The 25,808-nt window shown below is 37.0% G+C and overlaps 1 protein-coding gene across 1 annotated transcript; it reads right to left on the bottom strand.

Moving 5' to 3' along the window:
- Positions 1-389: 389 nt before the first annotated feature.
- On the bottom strand, positions 390-25,356 carry LOC110100572 (glycoprotein 3-alpha-L-fucosyltransferase A). The gene is made up of 7 exons (XM_020828141.2): positions 24,902-25,356; positions 18,346-18,506; positions 4,014-4,255; positions 3,409-3,513; positions 3,049-3,205; positions 1,628-1,858; positions 390-964 (listed from the first exon to the last, which is right to left on the bottom strand). Exons 1-7 carry the CDS (start codon positions 25,217-25,219, stop codon positions 709-711), a joined length of 1,470 nt encoding a protein of 489 aa, XP_020683800.1. The 5' UTR covers positions 25,220-25,356; the 3' UTR covers positions 390-708.
- Between the last annotated feature and the right edge of the window lie 452 nt (positions 25,357-25,808).

Here is a 25,808-nt window from a genome sequence, read left to right on the forward strand (position 1 = left end):
GTTAAGAAAAATAGAAATAAACTTTAAAGAATTTGATTAAGAAATATTATAAATGGTCGTTTTTTATTATATTTAAATTAAAATTTTATTCTTAATAGACAATGGAGAAACATTCATGTAACCAACCCCACATAGTGGGACAATGGCTTGCTGTTATTATTGTAGTGAATCCCATATAATGAGATAAAAAGCTTAGTATACAACATATTTATATTATTTATAAAACATCAAATATTTAAATCTCATAAAAAATATCACTAATATTATTTCATTTGAAATAAAATATAATTTTTAATCCATATATTTTGTTGGATTATTAGATAAATAAATACATAAGCAACCTCTTCATATTTTAACACTCAAAATTCAAAATGATAAAAAAGAAAAAGAGCGGGAAGATCAACATACGTAGAACCCAAAATTCTACCATTTACATATTTAACACTTAAACTTCAACATTTACACAATCACTCAAAACTTAAGAAAAAAAAAAACATAAAAACAACACTTACATTCACCTTCTTCGCTATCTTTCACACGCCACTAATCTCATCGCCCTTCCAGTGAGATCTGCTAGGACTTCCCCATGCCGTTCGCGGCGGTTTTGTTTTATATAAATCATGAAATTTAAATGTTAAATATATAAATGATAAAATTTTGAATGCAATATATATAAATTCTAAATAAAAATAATTACAGATAATATGGTCATACAAAAATGACTTCGAACTTGCTGCAAGGGTGAGTCTCAATGTGCTTCCGTAGTGCAGAGCTGCTCTCAAAGCTGAAGCTGTACAGAGCTTGCCTTTGAGAAAGACCAACTGGATATATTCTGTATACTCTTAGTTCATCTCCTCCCCTTAAACTCTCTGGCCTCTCGCTTTTCCAGATAGGTAAGTGATTCAGCGACTTGAATTTTCTCAGCACAGCAAACTCTAATGCTTCTAAGGTCAAATGCTGAGAACTGCCAAATTCATCAAATGATAATTAAAAATATGAGCTAAAAAGCAAGAACAAATGCTTTTTCATGCTTGAATTTTAGGCTGCTGCTTTTAGAAACAGTTTTTAGTACAAAAATTTTCTTAGTAGAAAGCTGCTTTTAAAATTAGTGAGAAAATAGTCCCAAACAAAGCCTTGCTTGTGCGAGTGGGAAATTAATACATGTAAATCAAATTACAACAAGACAACAACATCAAGCCTTTGTCCCACTATGTGGGGTCGGCTACATGAATTCTTTTTCGTCGTTGTGTCATGTTAAAAGTCAAATTCTCATTTAAATCTAATAAAGAATGATCATTTCCAATATTTTTTAACCAAATATTTTTAGGTCTACCTCTATCTTTCTTAACATAAGTTAAATCTAATACATCAACTTTCCTAACCGGGTCATCGGAAGGCCTTCGTTTAATGTGACCAAACCAACTAAGGCAGCTCTCTAATCTTATAATGTAAATCAAATTCAAGTGGAAATTAATGGAGGTAACGTCTCCATTTATTTAAAAAATTAAAATCAAATTCATAAAGAAGCAAAATGATTTGAAAGTTGAAATTTACGAGTGAACAAAATAACAAAATTGCAATCTGGAACATAAAAATAGAATTCAAATATGAAAAGTGCAATATGTACCTGAGGAAAATAGATTCCATGTTGAACCGGCCTCTCTCCCTCACATATAAATGGTATAAAGTGCCCATCTTACTGCTACATTTGCATGGTCGCTTCTGAAATCTGGCTGATGAGGCCTCTTCCTTCTCGTGAATGCTGGTTGCTATATGAACACAAAGCCTGCAAGATGAATGCACAGCTGCCATGTCTACAAGAGCCTTGAACGAATCAGAAGGGCCATCAAACTTCCAACTGTAAGGCAAAAGTGCATCAAGTGTTCAGGAATATTATAAAGCTATTAAAATTAAATAAAAAATGTTTGTTGAAAAATAGGCAAAGTGGAAAGAAGAGAAGGAAAAAAAAAAAGATCCATGCACAAACTGCCGTGTTATTGAATGAATATAGCAGCACCGATTGCTTGCCATAAAAAAAAATTGGTTGTGTCATAATAAGTTAGAGAAGTCCATGGCAGAGAATTAAAATGAGAAGTCCATGACTATAGGAGAGGTAGTTTATACAATTAAACTTGAAGATGGTAATAAAAATAATGAAGATGAAAGGAGAGTCACCCACGACAACATAACAAAGATATCAATAAAGAAGATGGTGGATTTTTTTTTTTGAGACATTTCGGCCAATTAAGGAAGACACACACATTGCATATACAAGACTCGAACTCAGGACCTCTTATTTGATACTCTACGCTCCCAACCAACAGATCAAGGTGAGCTGTGTAAGATAGTGGATATCATTCATAAAAATAATATGTAAGATTATAAAAATATTTTTTATAGAAGACTTGCTAGAATCTTGACGAAAGAGAGAGCCACCAAGTTCTACATATCACATTGCATACAAGCAATACTCCATCGACCAAGTTTGATTTCTATTATAATTGACACCTTATGTATAACCTTCCAAACATAAAAAATTTCATGGAGGGAGGGGGCGATCACTTAAGGAATTCATGGCCGATTGAATTTCATATTTGACTCCTTAACCAATTGATTCTCTTCACAAATTATTTGAAAATAAGATATAGTTGGATCATAGACTTTAAATCACCATTCATACTTTCAGTGAAACATTCATGAGAGGTGGATGGAGAGGAGAGGGTGTCCCATATATGTTACTATGTTTACACAAATCAGCCAAGCCCATTTGGAAAGAGTTGGGAACCATGCAGTTGTTGTCATGATGTTTAAAATTATGCTGCCTTCAATTAAAAAAAAAAAAAAAAATTCCACTCTTGATGATGATCTCCTTCCATAAATGAATGAATTAACTCCATGTCTTATAACAAGCAATATTGGTTAGGGTACTAATGACAATGAGGAAGAGCATGGGAAGTCAAGAGTAAGCTTAAAAGGGCAAGTTGCTCAGTAAAACGTAATGCTTAAGATTAAGATGGCTACGGAAAATACAATAAAAAATAACATTACCTCAATGTCTTATTATAAGCAGTAGGGTTTTCCGCAAGGTATTTCATAGTTTCAGCAACTGAGGTGACATCACCAAGTTCTCTAATATGCAAAATAGAATTAGGAGACGGAGCAAAGTCTTGAATGTTCGGAGCACCAACAACAACTGGTATTGCTCCTGCAAAATTATAGAAAGGAAGAAGGAAACAAAAAAATGCTTTAGAAAATAGAGAGATATTAATTGAAAGAAACCAAGCCTCATAATATAGAATCTTTCACACAAAGAAATCCAGTAATATAAAACAACAGAAAACTCATGCTGCACATGATTTACAAAATGATCAACATACAATCAAGCTGATCAAGCATTGCAAAGCATACCAGCAACAAGGGACTGGAAGAATTTTTCTGTGACATAGTCATCCTCATTGGAATTTTCAAAGGCCAAGCTGAACTTGTACCGCTTCAGAGTTTCCAACTTATCCACTGTTCCAAAACAGCCATGAGTAGATGGAGATATATTTGTATGATTTTCAGACCACGGCCTAATTTGCAGTTAAAAATCATACAATGGAGTGGAACTAAAGCAGCTTTTTAGTATAAAAATATTCTGAACTAGAAAAATTTGTACTAAAAAACTGCTTTAGAAAGCATTAAAAAAGCCACCCCAAACGAAACATAACTGGTGTTCAACAGCAAATCAGATAAAATTGAACTTTCTAATAAGTGCTTCTTTCATACCTCAACAAAGACAGAAATTAAAAACAAGCTAGTTAAATTTCATACAGGTATGGCCTGGGTTGATTATAACGGACATTAGGGAGGCCAAAAACACTTAGTTGTTTTCCTGTTAACTGTATCGTACAAGAATATATACGTAACTGCTTTCCTGGTTTTTTTGGCTTGAAAAAAACATAGGTTCAAATTTCATTTTAAAAAAACGACTAGTGAATCTGGAAGCCGAGTGGCTCAAAGTCTACACATACCATTACCATCACGATTTCGATGGCAGCCTCCATATGAATCTATTTTTATACCCAATTTCTCCAGCATTTCAAGAGCCTGCAAACGGAAATTATGTGCACCACAATTTGAAATGAAGGCAGCTGCAAGCCCTCCTGCAGTCTTGGGTTGCATCGGTGCCATTATATCATATTCAGCCCATGAAAAATAGCCAACTGGAACATCTGAGGAGAGACTGGTTGTCATTATGATACTGTACCCTCTCCTATCACCAATGTATGAGATCAATCAATTTCTATAAAATTCTTAAATCAATGCAACATTTCACAGATAAATAGCGGTCAAGAAAACTTATTAAACTAATTGGCAATGGAAAATAAAAAAAATAATAAAAAAAAAACTTTTAACCCCATAAAAATAAAGAGGGAAAAAATAGAATTCCTCTTCTCTACTTGAAGGGTGGTTTCTAGAACAAAATGGCCAACTGCCCGCCATCACTCTTGACAAAACTTCCACTGCACGGACACTGCTGGCCTTGATCACAGGTTGAATTGTTAAGCATTAACCGGTTGTTGCACACTTCAAGGTTTAAAATTACGCAATTGGGTATTGAAGCATTTTTCTTTTGTGAGGCGAGGCGTAAGCCTCAAGCCATTTTGAGGCGTAAGCCTCAAAATCCAAAAATTGCGTAAAGTGAAAAAAAATATTAAATTTGAACATAAGCATTATTAACTCCTTTCTTTTCAAGAACTCTCCATAACACTTCTCTTGGAATTTTATCATATGCTTTCTCTATATCAATAAATATCATATGTAGATCCTCCTTATTCTCTCTATATTTCTCCATCAAACCTCTCAATAAATGTATGACTTCCATAGTAGACCTACCCGGCATGAATCCAAATTGATTTTGAGAAACATTAGTATCACACAGCAACCTATGCTCTATAACTCGCTCCCATAGTTTTAAAGTATAATACATTAACTTAATTCCTCTATAATTCACACACTCTTGTGCATCACCTTTATTCTTAAAAATAAGAATTAGCACACTCATTCTCCACTCATCTGGCATCTTTTTAGTCTTCAAAACAGTATTAAAACGTTTAGTAAGCAAAGAAATTCCTTTATCTCATAAGCATTTCCACATCTCTATTAGAATATCATCAGGTCCAACAGCTTTTCCACACTTCATTTTCTTTAAAGCCTCTCTAACTTCAGTTTTACTAATACGCCAATAAAAAAAAAATCTTTATTTTCATGGTGAGAGAAGCGCCGAGATCATTCTTCCAAGGTGGGAGAAGCGCCGAGATCATAATGGGGAGTTAAATTAGCCACATTGAAAGTAGTTGATACATTACAGTCACCGTGGAGATCGATTTGATATGCATTGTCATTGATTTTTCTATTTATTCTAAAAGGTCTGTCGGCCTTGGGTTTAGATTTACTGAAGGCTCCTGGAGAAAAACATTCTCTCCTTAATCAAATCCACACAAGATCGACTTCTTTAAATTTGACTCTTTTCCGTAACTTGTAGGCTTGTATTTAATACTTACTATTTTGTTTTTCTATGCCTCTTGGACCTGCTTATGTAATTGTTAAATCTCCAACTTGCGTTGTACAACATCCAAGCTAAATTTGGTTGACTAAAGGAAAGGTATCAAATCAAGAGGAGTAATCGGATTGCTACATATACAACCTCAAAGGGACTTTGCATAGTGGACCGATTGGGTGACCGATTGAAGGCAAATTCAATCTGAGCTAAAATCAAATCCCACTGACGAACATTCTTTCCGACAAAGCAACGCAATAAATTACCTAAGCTGTGGTTGACGGTTTCTGTTTGCCCATCGGTTTGGGGGTGTACAAACTAACAATATTGTAGGTGAGTTCCTAATTTTCCCTAAAGGGTCTTCCTAAAGTGGCTTAAGAACTTCGATCAAAATTAATTATTTTTAGAATACCATGTTATCGAACGATCTCATGAAAATACAAATCTACAATATGCGTAGCATGAAGAGTTCTATTACATGGAACAAACTGTACCATCTTGGAGAATCGGTCGACCACTACCATAATGGAATCTTGTTTCTTTGGGTTCGAGGAAGTCCCACCACAAAGTCAAGACTGACATCCACCCACGGAGTATTATACACAGGAAGTAGGAAGTACAGTCCTGCATTGGTGCTTGTTGCCTTCGTTTGTCTGCAAATACAGTAACTTTTAACATACCTTCCAACGTCACTTTGAAGTAGAGGCCAATAAAAATTTTATGCTAATAGGGAGAGTGTCTTTCTCTATCAAAGTGACCAGATAAGCCTCCCTCATGGTACTCAGCTATCAATGTCAACCGGGTAGAACAGTTAGGAAGGCATAGGCGGTTGTTGAAAAACAAATAATTAAATATGGAAGAGATGGGACATACCATCTTGACATCTACTCCAAATATTTTTAAAATTTGCATCATTAGGGTATAGTTCCTTTAGTTTTCAAACTCTATAACATTAGTTTGCAAAACCTGTAGAAGGAGGTGTCGCCAGCTGAGAGCATCAACTATTTGTTTACAATGGCCTGATTTATGCCTGATGACGTAGTGGAAGGCAGATAAAAATTCAGATCACATGGCATGCCTAGCTTTCAATTTCTTTTGATGATTAAGAAAACAAAGTACTTCATGATTAGAAAAAAGTATGAATTCATTAGCTAAAAAGCAAAAGACTCCAATGATGTAAAGCTCGAACTATTGCGTAAAATTCCTTATCGTAGGTGGAGTATCTTCGGCGGACATCATTTAATTTTTCGCAGAAAAAAGCAACAGGGTGTTCACCTTGACTAAGTACTGCACCAATGCCCACATTCGAGGCATCACATTCAACCTCAAAAACTTGCGTAAAATTTGGCAACACCAAGGTAGGTGCAGCCATCAACTATTGCTTAAGGGAATCAAAGCTCACTTGTGCATCTTCTGTCCAATGGAATCATTCTGCTCGCAAGATTTTGGTCATCGAAACAACCATAGAGCTGAACATCTGAATAAACCTTCTATAAAACAAAGCAAGCCCATGGAACTGTCGGGTGTCTATGAAGGATTGTGGAATGGGCCAGCTGCGTATTGCTTCTACCTTGGACCGACCAGCCTCTAGACCCGCATTTGAAATTCGATAGCCTCGTTGCGAAATGTCACTTCAGCTCATTTGCAAAAAGTTGTTCTTGTAAAAGGTTCAAGATTTGACGAAGATGCTGTTGATGTTCTGCGAGATCATGACTGCATATGAGAATATCATCGAAATAGACTACCATGAATTTGAATAAAAAAGTGGTAGGATATGATTTATTATTCGCATAAAAGTACTTGGCGTGTTGGTGAGCCCGAAAGGCATAACCATCCACTAGTAGAAAACTTCATGTTGATGAAGGTTTTGAATGCAGTCTTCCACTCATCACCGGGTCTCAATCGTATTTGATGACACCCACTGCGTAGATTAATTTTAGAGAATATCGTCGCACCATATAATTGATCAATTATGTCATTTATGTGTGGGATAGGAAATATGTATTTTACGGTGATTTTGTTGTCAATGCACATCCTATGCCTCCCATCTTTTTTTTGGCACCAGTAATGCCGGAACAGCATAGGGACTAATACTAGGCCTCACAAAGCCTTTGGCTATGAGCTCCTCGACTTGTCCTGTTAATTTAGTCTGCTCATCCGGTCTCAACCTATAGGAGAGGCGGTTGGGAATTACAGATCAAGGCACAAAATCTATAACGTGTTCAATTTCTCGCTTAGGAGGTAAAACCACTGGAATGTTATCTGTTAAAACATCCAAGTATTCATTCAAGAGCTTCTAAACAACATATTTGTTCTTGTAGGAAGTCTCATTTGACTCAAAATAAGACTAGAAGATATCCTTATTCTACTTCTCGTAAGGCCTCCAAGAATAGAAACCGTGTTAGCAGCTGTTGATCCGACTTGGGTCCGTGATCTCCCGGTAATGGTACCAAAACAATTTGCTTGCCTTGATGTTTAAATGAATAGGTATTGGTTTCGCCATCATGGATGGTTTTCCAATCAAACTCCCATGGTCTGCCCAAGAGAAAGTGACAAGCATCCATCGGCACCACATTGCACCAAACTTGTTCATCAAAGGTTCCAGTGGAAAAGTTGAATAAACAACATTTGGCTATTTGCACCTCATTATCCTTCTTAATCCAAGACAAAGTATATAATTTGGGATGATTTTCTATGGGTAATTTGAGTTTTTCCACCATTGTGGTGGAAACCACATTCTCATAGCTTCCACTATCAATAATCATGTGGCATACCTTCCCTTCTACAGTGCACCTTGTTTTAAAAATATTGTGTCCCTGACCTACTCCTTTTTGAGAATTTAGTAGCCTTTGGAGGACCAACAAATTCCCTTTCCTTAGTGGAAATGATAATAGTTTCTTGGGGTTGGTCAGATTCAAGCAATTCTTGTTCTACAACAACTTCAGGTTTGTGTTCGAAATCCTCTATAAGAGTGACTACTCAGCGATTTGGGCATTCTGACACTATATGCCCAAACCCGTGGCATTTGAAGCATTTTTGCGCCGGAAATCCATTTCCACCAAACGGCGTACATAACCCTCCTGACGAACTTCGCTCGTTGTTATGCGAACATGTATCTTCTTTGTTTTGTGATCCAAGTCCGGTTGTCATCTTCTTGAAGCCGCTCTAGCTCCCTTCGTCTTCGCAGTTAGAAAATTTGCCTTGAAATATCTTTCTCGTACCTTGTTGCTTCTCTACTTCTAATACTAAATTAATAACATAGCATCCAATATTTTTGCAATTGCACCACATTGGCTATAGAAGCATGTAAGCCTCCCAAGAAACACAAAATTGCATTTTCTTCAGGTTCCATCAGATCGCATTGTAGGGACATCGCATTGTAGGGACAATTGCTCAAACTTAGCAATGTATTCTTCCAGTGTGAGATTATTCTGTTGCAATCAGTGGAACTTCAAGAATGGGTCTTGACGGTATTGCTCCGGAAGATATTTGTGGTGTAGTTCCTTCTTCATTTTGGTCCAAGTGGTGATTTTGCTCCTACCTTCTCGATTCCAATTTCGCTTTAGATTCTCCCACCACAACGACACACACTTTTTTAGCTTAATGGCCACTAGCTTGACGATTCGATCAGGCGAAATCTTTTTGAAATCAAGAATTTGTTCTATCGTATGTACTCAATTCAAGAATTCAGCGAGATCCATTCGCCCATCAAACTCAGGTAAATAATTCTTGACTCCACAGTCGCTTGAACCACCCCGTGTTGCGTGTAATTCTGGCGATGATTTTCTTCTACATCGCTTGAAGGATCTTGATGGAAGGGGTTGATGTTTTCATCTCTTTCTTACCTTTTTGTAGCCTCTCATTGTTCAAATCAGGCCAATCTATGCTGCAGTTGTTGTATCTCTCACTATAGATCTTCAATCAGCACTTCTTGTAGCTCTCTTTGCTGAATTTTTCGAGGCAGCATATTGCTATCTCTGATACCACCGAACACCGATCCCTGAAGAAAAAATTGAAAAGCTACATGGAATGAGCCACAAGGAGCACCTCCCACGGAAGGGAAACAAGCCCAGCTCTATGACACGGTCTCAGGACAAAATCACCACCTAAATGAAATTTAAGATTCAGAACAATGACTCTCTAAAAGAGAATTGCACATTAATGGGCTAACAACCTCTTTTTATTAGAGCCTTATCTGTATTTATATACAATGCTAGGTGCGGCTATAGGTAACAAGACACAAAAATCAAAACAACACAAATTAAGCTATACAAGGGCTACATAATAGATGAGATGAAGAGTGCAGAAATAAAATGCGGATAGCTCTGGCGTCACAAACATCTTACTAATTTTATTGATCCCCCCATGGCCCTATCTGACTCCACCACCAATGAACCCATCACTGATAATCCTATTCCTCTCAAAGTAAGAGGAATCTCCATAACATCCAAACTCAAGTTCTTGATGTTAAATATCAAGAATATTATCAATCTACAATCTACAGTTAATTGCCGACAACCATCCTACATGGCACTCTCAAGTCTAAAAGTTGTTCAAGGCAAAATGGCTTTGATAGGTATGTTGATGGCTCAACTACAAAATCAAGCAGACAACTCAGCACTAAAGATGGCACCATCCCTCCTAACCCTCGTTTCAATATATGGACGCTCAGTGATCCAAATAACTCTGCTAGTATCTATTCAATTATTTCACATGTCCTAACTATATTCATTCATCGAGATTTGGGCAATGATTGAAGGAGACTGCAATCTAGCAATCACTTCCGCATTATTCAAAATTAAAAAATGAACTCCATCATATAACAATAAACAACAAAACCATGACCTAATATCTCTCTGAAAGTCCAACCCAGACCCGACCAGTGCAGGTTACTAAGTTGACCCGGCCTGACCTACAAACCCGGTTTTGCATGCGGAGACCGCGTAGCATGCTGCGAAGTGCAGGAACAAGATCTACATAGGGCTTTCCACTCGCTGGGTAGCTCACTCTTCACCGGTGCTGCATGGTCCTGGAATGGATCAAGCCCTAGCATGCTGCGAAGTGCAGGAACAGGATCACCCATTCATCATCACCAAATGCGGTCAACGTCGGATATGGACGCAGACTCGAGCGGCGAGCGGGACATCAGACTCGGACTGACTCAATGACATGGGACATCGGACACAGACGGTAGACCCGAGTAGCCGAGCGGGACACTAGTCATCGAACGGTCCAGACGCGGGTCTGAGCGATCGAGAGGGACACCAGACGCGGACCCGAAAGTGATGCCAACACAGGACTAGTGCGGACATGAGAGAAGCCAAACCGGAATCGAACTCGCGGGTAAAACCCGAGTTGATTTCGAGTTGTCGGGTCAACCCGAACCCAACCCAATTTTAAAAATGGGTCGGAATTTTGAACCCGAACCCGACTCGTATGACAAACGGGTGACCCAAACCCAGAATTTTTCAAGTCGGGTCCAGGTCGAGTTTCGGGTGGGTCAAGTTTTGACACCCCTACCCCCATACAGCCTTCTCTCCTCCTATCAGACATTTAAAATCGCCATTGGACAAAACTTTAGCAAATTAGATTGGTGACCTACTCTTAATACTTTATAGTAAGGAGACAACTATTGCCAATAAAACATAAAAGGAAATGCACTCTACAACCATTGACAAACCTCTATTTGCTCTTCTTAATACATTAGGAAAAGGATGAAAGGCAATTTGCGATCAATTATGCCACTAGAGGACACAACAGGGGTGGGAGCTTCAACTAGATTCTCTTAACAAGGCAACTCACCTACAACCCTAATCGAGATAGCAAAAACTCCACCACAACTATTTCATGCCATATTTGATTATACAGCTCTCGGGAGCTAATGTGACCTGAGCATTAACCATCAACACAATAAGAAAAAAATATGTGACACCTCCTCCCATCAAATTATGATTGGTACATAGACTTGAGAACCACCTTGCATCTCACATCAAATCCAAAAAAAACTCTACTAGGCAAGCCTATATAAAAATAATCAGAATGTTGCTCTCAAGGATAGATAAACCATTCCCATATCTCATGTTGGATATGACATTCTTCCTATGCCATATGGTTAGGGCTGTCAATTCGGGTTACCGGGTCGGGTTCGGGTCGAACCCGAGCTGACCCGACCCGTTTAACTATACGGGTCCAATAGCAGAACCCGGACCTGACCCTGGTTAATCACGGGTCGGGTTGACCCGACCCGCCAACCCAAATTTTTTTGGGAAAAAAATGTTAAGCAGAAAAATTGCAGAAATTATATGACTAATAAACAAAAAAAGCAATGAAATAATAAATGAATACAGTTTTTAAATAATACAAGATACAAATATTGAATACAAGATAATACAAGATACATTACAATTTTTAAATTTCTATAATACAAGATACATTACAATTTTTAAATTTATAATTTACAAATACAAAATACAAATATTGAAATAAACAATGATAGATAATAGATTGATAGTATGATTACAAATTTACAATTTACAATTTGCAAATACACAAAAAAATTTAAAAAATAGTAAATCACAATTCACAAGTCACAACCAGAGTTGTTGTTGGCTGACATGGGCACATGGCTGTTGGCCACTTGGCCTGTTGCTCATTGGAGTCATTGCTCAAGCCGTCAAGCACTCAAGCCTCAAGAGTCAAGACTCAGTAACTCAAGTAATTAGCTTCTTTGAACTTTGAAGTTTGAACTTTGAACCATCAAGGCATCAAGGCATGAAGTATTAATGAACCTGCAAGGCTGCAAGTCTGCAACAAAATTAAGTAAAATCTACAAGCTCAAGAGTCAAGTCAAGCCTCAAGCTCAACTGGTTAAGGAATCAGTGAATCATCGCTTCACCGGCTTAGGCTTTACTACTTTAGGGCCTTCGGCTCAGAATAAACCTAGTGAAAATTGAAGCATCATTTGCTAGTCTGCAACAATTTTAAAAATTTGCCCTCCAAGATTACAAATTGAGCATACAGATTTTTTAAATTTTATAACGGAGGAATCTATATCCTTCAAACCTTCCTGCACAATAAGATTTACTATATGTGCGCAACATCGCATGTGGAAGAATTCACCATTGCATATTAGTGCATTTTGCAAATTCAAATGATTTCTTAGAAAATCAATTGAGACAGTATTCGCTGAAGCATTATCTAGAGTAATACTGAAAAGCTTACTATCAAGTTTCCAATCAATCAAAAGCTATTGAAGTTTCTCAAATAATGCTAAAACATCATGGGGGGTGGCATATAATCAAAACTTATAATCTTCTTCTGTAACCGCCAATTATTGTCAATGAAATGTGCAGTTAAGCAAATAAAACCATCAGTGTTAATGGAAGTTCACAAATCAGAAGTTAAGGAAACTCTACTCTTACAAGTACATAGAAGGGCTTGTATCTGAGCTTTCTCCTTAATGAACAATTTCTTACAGTCATTTCGTGCTGTATTTCTGGATACAATTTGTAAATCAGGACGCAAGTATCGAAGTAATGTTCTAACACCAGACCATTCCACACACTGAAAAGGTAAGTCATGCTTAACTATGCATGCAGTAAACAAGCAACGAAATTCATGATAATCAAACTTATTTTCAACCATAGAAATAGAAGTGCTTGCGTTACTTTGAAGAATAAGTTGACCAATATCATGGGAGTCCCGCTTCTTACAGTTCTGAATGTGACGTCTCAAATTACCTGTTCCATTTTTACTATCAGATAAGTAAGTTGACCCACATTTCTTACATTTGCAACGTTGTTTGCCATCATTACCAACTGGCAACATTTCATAATGTCCCCAAATAGTAGAGGTCAACCTCCTCTTTTTATTTATTTATTTGTTCATTTTGAATTGCATTATCACCAACCTCACGGTCCTCACCCACATCCACATTGTTATACTCATCACTGTCACATTCAACGTCATTATCAATAGGCTCTTCCTCATTTTGCTCGAGAGGATTACTGTCAACAATTGTATTAGAACCCTCCATCTAAACACCAAAAAAAGTAAAAAACACTTACTTACGAAATATTAAAGAGGACAAGAAAACAACAGGGAAACATAATCGGAACTATGAATCTATGATAGTATTAGTCTATTCAGTTTTCACTAATCACTATTTCAGAAGACAAGAAACAGCAGGGAAACATAATCAATTAATCAAAGATTCATAGGCTTAAAGGCTCATAGCCTAACTGGAATGGCAAAATAATGAAAATAGAAGTTTCCCCAGTCCCGAGTCCCAACCCGCAGAGGCGCAGAGTCACTATAATGGCAAAATAATGGAAATATAAATGAAAAGTTGAAAACCATATTTCCCCAGTCCCGAGTCCCAACCCGCAGAGGCGCAGAGTCGCAGACGGCATGCCGATTGCCGACATATGAGATGCCAAAAGAATATGATAAACGGTGCTAGACAGAAGTTACAGAAGACCTTAAAGGTCCAAAACCAAATGTCAAAAACATCAAACTGCAAACCCTAATCAACAAAAACTGCAAACCCTAACTTCCAGATTGATAAATTGTGAAATAAAGGAAGAGTAGAAATAATGTAGATTCGTAGAATAGTAGATCTGTAGAATCGTAGATCAGTCAATCAGAAACCAAAACTCAGCAAAATGCCAAAATACTCCTAAAAAAACGAAACCAAACTTATTCAAAAGTAATGAGTTCACTGACTAGTGATTACAGTCTTACAGACCAAGCCAAAGATGCGAACGGCCTGGAGGCTGGAGCCCTGGACTCTGGACTTCTGGAGGAAGGCAAGAAGCGAGAGAATCGGAGATGGGAGTCGGAGATAGAGAAACGAAACCCTAACTGAGAAATGAGAAATCCCTAATAACTTATCCGCCGATCCGCTCGATGGCCCTCGATGGCTCGACCGCTAGACTACTCGACATTATTTAAACTTTAACGCGGGTTGTCGTCGGGTCGTAATCGGGTTACCGGGTTGACCCGAACCCAACCCGATTGTTATACGGGTCCAAAAGTAAAACCCGAACCCGACCTGCTTATTAAACGGGTCGACCCGAACCCGAATTTTTTGGGTCGGGTTTTCGGGTCGGGTCATTTGTTGACAGCCCTACATATGGTACACTTAACCTCTCTAATCTATTCTACATATCAAACATCACTCACAATCTCCTATCTATAAATAAACTGACCAATGATAATCCTTCTGCAATCTCTTTTGATAGCTCTAGATATCAAATCAATGATTTGACAGTCAATCGGGCTCTTCTTTATTAACCCAATTAATCTGTCGCAACTCCACTCATCAATTCTAACCACCTCGCTCTTCTATCAACTCAACCTGACTTCCCAATCTGGCATCAACATCTTGGTCACACCTAATTTCAATTCAACAATAACTCCCTACTCATCTGAAAATTCAAGCTACCTAGCTAAAATCAGCACACTGCTCTTCATATTCTATTGCAAAAAGTCATAAACTTCCTTTTCTATATCTACTACTGCTAGTTGCTCTCATTTAGAATTCAATCACAATGATGTAAGAGGTCCTTCCCCGAGTATCACAAATCAAGGATATCAATACAATGGTTTGTTTGTAGAAGATTTCTCTCATTTTTTAGGGTTTATTCTATAAAATATATATCCAAAACAACCAATTCATACATTTCAAGAATAATGACTGAAAACCAACACAACACATCCATCAAAATACTTTATCCTGATGGTGGTGGCAAATACACCAATAAAAATATTCAAAACCATCTAGCCCAATGAGATATTGTCAAATGTCAACCAATACAATATTTCATACATGTCTGAACAAAATGGCATAGTTGAATGCAAACATCAACATATAATTGAAACTGTCTGAACTTTGATGTTTGATGCTAATTTGACAATCACCATTTGTTTTGACACTCTCATAGCTACATTCTATCTATAAATAAACTTCCATATCAACTCCTATACAACAGGCCTCCTGCATATATACACCCTAAAGCCATTTGTTGTATATGTTACCCATGGTTGCAACATCAATCTCCACAAAAACTCATAACAAGATCCACAACGTGTCTTTCTTTGTTACGCCACAAACTATAAAGGATACAAATGTGTTGAAACCAACACAAGGAAAATGTACATCTCCCATCATGTCCAAATATCAGGTAGGTTTCTCAAGGCTATAAGCAAGTACATGTGATATATTAACACAACTTTCAGTCTGGCACAAATGTCTACTATTCATGTTCTACTTACAATTCCCTCAACTCATGATTCGCCAATTATGCAATTGGAAATATCTAATGCATTTTAGCATGTCAAATTACAATAAACAATCCATATGAACGAACCACCTGGATTTGTAGATCCTCAAAATCCAAATCACGAATAACCTCTTATGAAAGTCATCTACAACTAGGGGTGTCAATTTCGGGTCACGGGTCGGGTTCGGGTCGACCCCGGAACTGACCCGACATTATTCGGGTAAACCCGAACCCGACCCATTTTTGCAAACGGGTCAGTTTTTCTGACCGAAAATGACCCGCTTCGGGTTCGGGTCAACTCGACACGACCCGCTAAATCATTTTTGATGGGACGAATCAGAGGGCGACAGCACAGAACAACGGCAACTGCGGACGAAACGGACTCGACAGACGTTGGAAAGGACGAAAGAACGTCGGAACGGGACTAAACAACGATGGATCAGGAGTTCCGTCGGCCATCGGCAGTGGCAGACATGACTTCGAGCCAGCGACGGGCCGTCGAGCCAGCGAACGCCGAAGGGAAACTATGTGGACAGCCGATGGCGGAACCGAGGGATGACGCGCGCGGACGCCTCGACCTGGTTGTCTGGTTGGAGAAACGCGATGGCGCGCCCGGTATGCGACTTGACGAGACGAGACGACGATCCACAGTTCTGACGCGATGCGAGATGACGTGGAGTCTCGTATCGCGGAGCTGACTCGGACCTTGGTTTCCGTTTCCGAATCAGTACGGGCCAATATCGGGTTTCCGGGTCAACCCGGACCCGACCCCCTTTTAAAACGGGTAGAAATCTTTAACCCGACCCCAAAATTTTCGTGTCGGATTCGAGTCGGGTTTTCGGGTCGTGTCAAATATTGACACCCCTACTACAACATCAAAAATTTTCCACTCTCCCCTCCCACCTACATCGACTCAAGTTTCATACAAGTAAGACAGACCCATCCCTACTTCTCCAAAAATGACTACACCTATTTTCTTGTCTACGTAAATGATACATTGCTTACAGAAAGCAATCTAGCAACCATCCACAAACTGATCAACAATCTCCACCAAATGGTCATTATGAAAAATCTAGATTCCATTTTATACTTTCTTAGCATTCAAATCCACCAAACATCAACAAGATTTCATCTTAGTCAAGCTAAATATGCTGGTGAAATACTACATAGAGCTGATATGTCAAACTGCACATATGCCGTAATCATATTTCGATCAAAACTCTCAGCACCAAAAATCATACAACATCATTTCTAATCCCACCAAGTACTACAATACTTGACGACTACAAGACCCAACATCTTCATTGCAATCAACTACATTTACCAATACATCACAAGTTGCTTAACATTCATTTTTAGCTCCTCAAAAGGTTACATATATATTAAAGGGGAAATGCAACTCAGGCTTCCCATTTAAAGAGATAATTTAGACTTACGCTTACTCTGACTTGGATTGAAAAGGCGATCCTACTAACTGAAACTCAACATTCGTCTATTGGGCCTTCCTAGGCACCACTCTAATCTCCTTCTACATTGTAAAAAAAATGATGGCGGCTAGGTCCTCCACAAAAAAAGAAGTAAAGAGCTCTTGCTATGGCTGCCGCATATATCATATGGTTATGTCATCAACCTACTTTCCCGTCCCCCACCGATCAACCTACTACACTCTAATGCGGCAACGTCTTCTCTCTTGTTCTTGGAAACAATTCAATATTTTACGACAGAATCAAGCACATCAAAATAGATTATCACTTTATAAGTAATTGCCAGAAATCAAAAGATGTCATATAGCAACTCAAGACCAAATTGTTGATGTGTTTAACAAATCTCTTACAACAACTCAATTCATTACCTTAAGAAGCAAGTTGAACATTCATGAATGAATTGTCAACCTGCGGGAAGATGATATCAAATGATAAGCTACCAAACAAGAACCATCACTCAGCATAATGGTCCTTATCTGGACGGCCATTCATATACTCATTACCACTGTCACTGTGTAATTCGATTTATAGCAGCCGCTTCCTCCTTCAGCTCTTGTCAACCATGGGAAAAACTATTCATTTAATCTTGATCGCAATTGTGAAATTACCTTTCTTGTATCAGTGACCCTTACTCATCTCTGTATTTATATTATGCTATTTAATATTAACGGTGAAAGGAATAAATTACTATATTACATCTTCTTAATTTTATCTTTCTATAATTCTTATTATTGTTCAGAACTATCACAAGTGAAAAACATATTTTATAGGTAATAAATTAAGACTAATGATTTGCTTTTTTTATTATATGGATAAAAAAATACCATGCTAGCATAGTTTGGTTAGATTCAAATATTTTTATTTTCTAAAACCTTAAATCTAAATCAAAACAAATTCATCAATCTATATAAGTCACAAATCAAAAAGGAACCAATACTTTAGTTATTTCATTTTGGAGTTATTTTTTGTTAAACCATGGCCAACCCCTATAAAGAAGAGCACAGAAAAGAAAAGCAATTAAATCGTGCTTACCCACCGTCGTGCATGATAAATATCGTTTTCCACATAGTATTGAGAAGATTCCATGGATCGGTGAAGAGTTGCTGTTGCGGGATTTGAGGATAGTCCAAATACGGCATCAGGTATTTTGTTAGTTAGAAATCCAAACTTACACCCCACGGTGCATGAACTCCAATCCTAAAAACAATATGATAAAGTGAGAAAGTATGTCAAAAATAAAGGAAGAAAGCTTTCACTCCAATTCAAAGAGGAAAATGCCTTCCAAAGATTGATTAGTTTACATTAATAGCTATACGCCAAATCACAGCTATTACATACTCCAAATATATAGTATTGCAGCATCCCTAGCATAAGAAAATATCACTGGGAGAGAGTGACTCATAACTTAAAAGACTAGTTCGTTGAAACTGAACAAACCTCTTGCGTCTAACATCATTATAATGATTAAACCAAAGACTGATTAATTACGGTATTCACCTCTCTCAAATAGTGGATACAAAGAAGTGAGATGCCTGTTCACTACTACAAATAAACATCCTTAAAATATTGAAATCAGAAAGCTTGTTTTTCATATATATGAAAGTGCAGGAAGAGGAAAATACAAAATAAATCACTGCAATTGATACTACTAGGATAGATGCACAAATTTGTTCAGCACAGTTGTAGAGAATAATATAAAATAGGGAGATTTACATGCATACCACTTAATACTATAAAATATACATAGAAGGCATAAAAACATGAGCTTTCTTGCAGATACAACTCCAGTAATTCATTCAAATAACTATCATAAAATTATACACAATAGTACTGCTGATACAACTCATCAAAACTATATCAAGTCTCTATTTCTAGTTTTTCCCTACTTTGCTTATATTAGTTAGCATTAACCACTGTTATTAGCATATAGCCTAGTTTAGTTGTTTTTTTCTTTAGTAGCTTGTGGAACTTGGCTATATAAGTATCCCAATTGAATGATAGTGGAGGATTATTGATATATTGATTTCCTAAAGGGACTAGAAACAAAAAGATTATCCTCCTCTGTTCTGTTAGTTTTTCTCCTTACAGGCTACTATGCCATATTGGTATCAAAGATCATCCATGCAGGTGACGGTAAGAGCCAAATTGGCGATAATGATCGCAACATCCCGGCGTGAAGGCCAATTAATGCTCGAACTGAGGCTAGAGGTTTTCAGGACCAACTTCCAGCAATTTAATATTGAAATTCAAAGAGAGCTTCAGTGTTCAAGGATGTGGCACTCTCTCTAGCACCAAACTAGCAAACCCAACAATCATACCGATACCTAGAAAAGTTGCAGTGGTAAATAGGGATCTTTAGTGTTCCCAAAGACCTAATCTACCAACTCATATAAAGTTTCTTGATTATGACTGAGTTTGTTATCCCCACTGACACACTACTTATTCTGAATCTAATTTGGATATTGAACATTACAGTTGAACCATAAACCAAGACTGCAACAGAGTCAAGAGAAATCACTTTGAGATTTCAAGTAAAAATTGATATACCATTCTTTGATGAGAATTACATTGAGGATTATCTTGACTGAAAAAAGAAACTCCCTCACTAGTGACAGGTTAAATATGTAACTTACAAGCTCAAAGGGGGACCTTACAAGCTCAAAGGGGGTGGTGCTAGGGCATGGTGCTTCAATTGACTCAATCATGACATCGAGAAGTGTGAAGCCATATAAATAGCTCCAAAAGGATGAAACAATTATTAAGTGGCATTTTCTTCCCTCTATTTACAAGCAAATGCTCTGTCTTTAATATCAAAGATGTTCTCAAGGTTCCCGCATATTAATCCCCCTTTACGTATGTCAATAGTCTCCCGAAGCTGAAAATACAAACAAGAGTTTGATACAATCTCGACAATATCTACAGAAAAGCAAGTTCATCTAAGTGTTTCCATAGTTTTCAACCTAATCATCGATTTGACTAAAATCCAAGTCGGCAACAAATTCAATTAATGGATGGGAAACAAGATAATGGAAACCAACCTATATCGCCCCTCAGTGTTGCCAAAGTTAAAGATGTTTCAACTGAAAAAGGAGAATTCTTAGTATATGAAAAGGTGATATTAGCTCCCCGATAGCCAGTGGCCTCGAAATGTCATGTTATTTTTCCAACAATATTAGTCAATAAGTTCTTCGATCTTCTGGTGGATAGTGGATGCATAGAATATAATCTCTAGTAGTGTAGTTAAGGATCTTCAATTGAAAATGGCAAAGAAGATGCAACCTTAAGAAAATAATGGTATTTCTAAGGGAATTAATGTCCTTGTCTCGAATATATGTAAAATCACATTTCCTATTGGCAATTTTTTTATGTGATGCTTATCAAATCATTGGTTGATCTCAATACTAGTGTCGGGGTAAAGTCAACAACACATGGTGAATTTTAAAAGCAAAAGAGCGCCATGCCGCCTGAAACCTGCACGACGTGAGTCAACTAAAAACCCAATGTGCTGAAATGGCCTCCGTTTGTGAAATGAACAGCATCAGGGTGTTCAAAACAACTGAAATAGCTAAGATCGACACACATATTAGCTGGGGTTATCGATAAGCAAAAAATTAAAATTTCACGTGCACAGATCAAGACAATATTGATATGCTCGACAACAACTGCAATTTGACAGGCAAATTGATACATAGTTAACTAAAAAATTTATAACAATTTTATATTTGAAATTAATTACAAATAATAATTCTAAAAAAAGAGAAGAAATAAAAATACCTAAATCTAAATAACCTAAACATAAACCCCTCGTTTCTCCTAAACGAGAGGGAGAGGGGCGCGGGGTCACATGAGAGAGAAGAAATCGAGAGGGAGAGGGGCACGTGAGGAAGTGCTGTGCTTGAGTGGTGTGAGCGGTCAACAAAGAGAAATGAGGAGTTTATGCTTAGGTTATTTAGATTTAGGTATTTTTATTTATTTTGTATTTCTTCTATCTTTTTTAATTATTATTTGTAATTCATTTCAATATAAAATTGATATATATCTTTTTTTAATTAACCATGTTTCGATTCGTCTGTCAAATTACAATCACCATCACTCACATCAATATCATCTTGATTCGCATGCGCAAAATTTTAATTTTTTGTTGATTGACAACTCTGGCTAATATGGGTGTCGATCTTAGTTGTTTCAGTTGTCTCGAACACCTTAGTATTGTTTGTTTCGCAAACGGAAGCTATTTCGGTGATTTGAGTTTTCGGTTGACACAAGTCGGACGAGTTTTATGTGGCATGGCGCTCTTTTGCTTTTGAAACTCATCATGCGCAATTGACTCGACCCCAAAACTAATATTGAGGTCAATAGTTAATTCATCCTAAGCAATTTGATATAGCAGCAAGCTACGATTGTCATGCTTAACACCCACATTTTATATTGGATGGGAAAGAAAATGAAATTGTTACCAACTCCAACCTTGTAGAAGTGTTCTAAAAGTATTCTAACACTGAATGTGCAATTCTTATAGTTCCAATAAATTCATTATACAGCTAACAGAAGAACGCATTCCCTATTAGTGAGAGTCTAAGAGTCAAGAAGCTAAAGCAATTTGCTGATGTCAACCCACCAGAGTTCCAAGAACAATGACCACCCCTAAGATCAATTCAATAGTAGATTGATTTAGTTTTGAGATTGACTCTACCGAATCTACCACGCTATAGGATGAGGCCACGGGAACATCAAATCCATAATATATCATGAATGACCTTCTAAAGAAACTCAACAGACACACATTCACACACTAACTATTCCAAAAAAAAAGACTGCAACTAATGAAAGTGCATGACAATTGTGCACTCAATAAAATTACAATTTAATACAAGTTTCCAATGTCGCGGCTAGAAATTATGTTGAAAGATTGGACTGCAACTTTTTTTTTCTAAACTAGAGCTTTGAAGAGAATGCCATCAATTTTGGATTCGAAAAGATGATCAAAAGACTTCTTTTAAAACTCACAAAGGACTCTATGAACGTTGGGCAATTCATTTTAATCTTTCCAATGCATCAAGTACCTTTCTGTGCATAACAAATGTGATACTAAAAAATTTCCTTGGTAAATTTTGATATTTATCATAAAGATGTACTCATTTTCAGTTATTCACAAATAGAACATTTACACCAATCCCAACTACTTTTGGCATTCAAAGGAAAAAAATATTGTATATCAATCTCACCAAATTTAACTTTTTTGCTCATATAGTGCATGTTTTGGATTTTGTTATTAGTGCTAAAAGCATCCAAGCGGATCCACAGAAAGTGGAAGCCATTCAATTACGAGCATACAAGTTTCTATGGTTCACCAACTTTTATCGTCGCTTCATTCCCAATTTCAGTATCATAATCGTACCTCTCACCGACAGTTTAAAATAGAAAGTCCCCCTCTAGAACAAAGAACAACAACAAAGTTTTAGCAACATCAAAAACAAACTTTGCACAACCCTAGTGTTAGACATTTTTAGGTGGAGATAGATGCTTCAACTATAGGAATCGGTACAATTGTGTCTCAAGAAGGTAAGGGGATAGAATTTGTTGGTTAAAATTTGTATCATGGTTGACATAAGTCAACTTGTGATAGGCCCGACGTATACAAGACTAAAATTTCATTTTTATAAGGCTTATGTTATAGTGCTGAGTTTTTTTTTTTTTTTTTTAGTGCTGAGTTTTAATACAATACTAAAAATAATCAACACTTAACTTCTTAAACACAAGTAAACAAAATAATCAAGTAGATTTGGATGTATTTAAAATAAAAATTTTGCTAATGAGTAAAATAAATGTACAATTACCTTTAATAGAACGGGTCAAAACAGGTGAAACATATTGTCAAAACAGGTCAAATTTTGCTAATCAGTTTTTTCTAACTCAATATTACCAAAGCTAAGCAAATAAAAATTTGTTTGCAGGTTTTTCATAATTTTCTAAATTTTGATTTAATAAGAAAATGATTATAACACTAACTGTGATTTTATAACTTCACAAGGCATCCCATGTAGAATTTGTAGACAAGGTATGCTTAATTACAAGGGTTTCATTATTAATAATTCAAAAGTTTTTTTTGGAATTTATAAAAAATTAATTTGAAAGAAAAAGAATTTAATGGGCGTCTTTTGTAAAAATAAAAATGATAGAATTGAGCAACCAAACTAGACAAGCCTAAATAGAAATAACGTCGAATGCAAACCTTACCTCCACAATACACAATGAGAGGAGAGAGGAAGTAGTAATTCTGATGACCAACAGATGCAAACCTTAAATTAAAGTGAGATCATAAGGAAGTAATGGTGAACAAGACATCAAACACTCAATGCCCATGAAAAAGATTTTCAGAACATCAAAACTTGCTGCAAAGGAGCCTCATGATTTGAGTTGTAACCCCTCTGGCTCCTTCCCTCTCTTATCTTTTTTCCTCCTCCCCTCTCTTTTGGGCTTGGCAGTTGGCAGCCTACCAACTGTGGTGAATCTCGCACACCTCTGTTGTTAGAGAATTGAGTTGGCCAAGGACAGGTGATTCCCCTCTTGCTCACCCCTAGTCCTACAATTATGCAAGGTAGACCTAAAACACCAGACTTATCAATGGAATCCTAAAGCAACTTTTATAATAATTATAGATATGATTGCTGATATGATAAGCCACTACTGCATCGTGAGAGTATCTAAATACTATGCTCTTTATTCTGTGGATCTGATCCCCAAAAAAAAAAACTTGTTTTATTGGCTGCCAAGCCTTAGTTCGATTGTTCAGACATGCTCCCAACGTATTTAATGGAACTGTTAATAAATTTGCCTTCTTTTAGGTTGCAATGCCTGCTCATTTTTTCAACAAGGCCGTTCTTCAGTGCTGGGGTTATGGGGGTAAAGATTATGGTAAGAATGCTGCTGATGTTTAAATCTAACGAAAGTAAAGCTGGTTAGACTTTTCAAATCTTACAGATCAGTCCGATTTGTGTTCTCGTTATTGTGTATCCATATGTTTCTGAGATGATCAAGATTGGCTTATGGATGAAGATGTAAATATTTCAACAATATTCTGTATTGCTTAGATTGATGGGAGCTATAGATGAGGTATTAGCTCCAACTATATGTAAATTTCAAGATGTATGCAACTGACTTTGTTCCACATCACCCTCGCCTCCCAGCCGGTGCCAAGTTGGTCAGGGTATGATCAATAGCCATTTCACCTCAGCCCATCCCTTTATAATGAACTGAATAAGCTTTCAAAGATCTCCTAAGCAACTGTTGTGCATTTTCCTTGAAGAATTTTAAAGCCGTACATCTCATTGTACCAAAAAATAGAGGGCTATGAGTCAAAATCCCCCTCGCAAACTTCCAAATCAGAAGATTTATTCAGTACCAATGTACATTCGAATATGGCACAAAATCGAAATCCGAAGGGAAATACGAAACCTAATAAACAGCTGCAAAAAGGCCCAAAAATACTAGTTCTCTCCAAGGAGATCTTAAATAGGTCCCAAACATGACTAATTCCCAGTAAATTAAGTTCAAACGGAGATCAAACAAGGATAAAAGTGGATAACACTTACCTGGTCCGAGCCATCCACCAAGACCGGATCCTTCTCGAAATTCCGAGCATAAGAAACATTATCCTCCTTCTCTAACCACTCCCGGCACCAGCCTTCTTCCTCCGCCTGCTGGAGAACGTGCCGCGTCGAGCGAGAGGAGGAAGATGAAGAGGAAGAGGAAGGGAAGTTGAAGGAGTTGGTCCAGTTTTGAACCATCGCGGCATTCTTTACCATGTCGAGGTGTCCGAGGAAGGCGACCTCGCCGACGACTATGACAACGGCGAAGAGCGGTAAAAGCCCCGACCAACGCCGGCGGTGGTTGGTCGGAATAATCCCCATCGCTCGTCGGTGTCGGCTTTTCCTTGCGGAGTTTGGAGGAGTAGTTGGACTAGCCAACACCCGCCCACCTTTGTATCTCAAGTTCCCGGCGGCAGCCCGTCAATGAGGTCAAGACGAAATAAAAAAGAGAAATAATAGTGGGAAATTTGATTTTATATTTCAATTGGATAATTTTTTTAATAGACGAATTTATGAAAAAGAACTTTAATTAATATTTAATTTAGTTGAATGAGAGTGAATAAAAATTGATTAGAGAAGTAAATAAATACCGAAATGAATTTTATGTATTTAATAAAACGGAAAATTATTTTGTATATTTAAAATATGAAAAATGATTTTCAGAATTATTTTTAATAATATGTAATTAATTTATAATTACATATTATTTAATTGTTTTATCTGAATATTAAACTAGGTATTTTTAATGTTTTATAAATTTTTATAAATGAATTGAATATATATATATATATACATATATATATATATATACATATATATATATATTACTGTCAAACAGAAGCTACAAAATTGAAAAATAAACTTGTTATGACTATAAAAAACATATAAGATAATAAGAGCATAGCCCAAA

The sequence above is a fragment of the Dendrobium catenatum genome, unplaced genomic scaffold, assembly GCF_001605985.2.
Source record: "Dendrobium catenatum unplaced genomic scaffold, ASM160598v2 fragScaff_scaffold_1220, whole genome shotgun sequence".
NCBI classification, from domain to species: Eukaryota; Viridiplantae; Streptophyta; class Magnoliopsida; order Asparagales; family Orchidaceae; genus Dendrobium; species Dendrobium catenatum.

What these genes read in the sequence shown, in the direction of transcription:
- LOC110100572 (XM_020828141.2), bottom strand. Translation starts at nt 25,219, where the DNA reads ATGGGGATTATTCCGACCAACCACCGCCGGCGTTGGTCGGGGCTTTTA. An exon ending in TGGTGGATGGCTCGGACCAG is followed by an intron (nt 18,507 to 24,901) that starts GTAAGTGTTATC and finishes TATTGTTTTTAG; the next exon opens with GATTGGAGTTCATGCACCGT. An exon ending in GATATTTATCATGCACGACG is followed by an intron (nt 4,256 to 18,345) that starts GTGGGTAAGCAC and finishes CATTGGTGATAG; the next exon opens with GAGAGGGTACAGTATCATAA.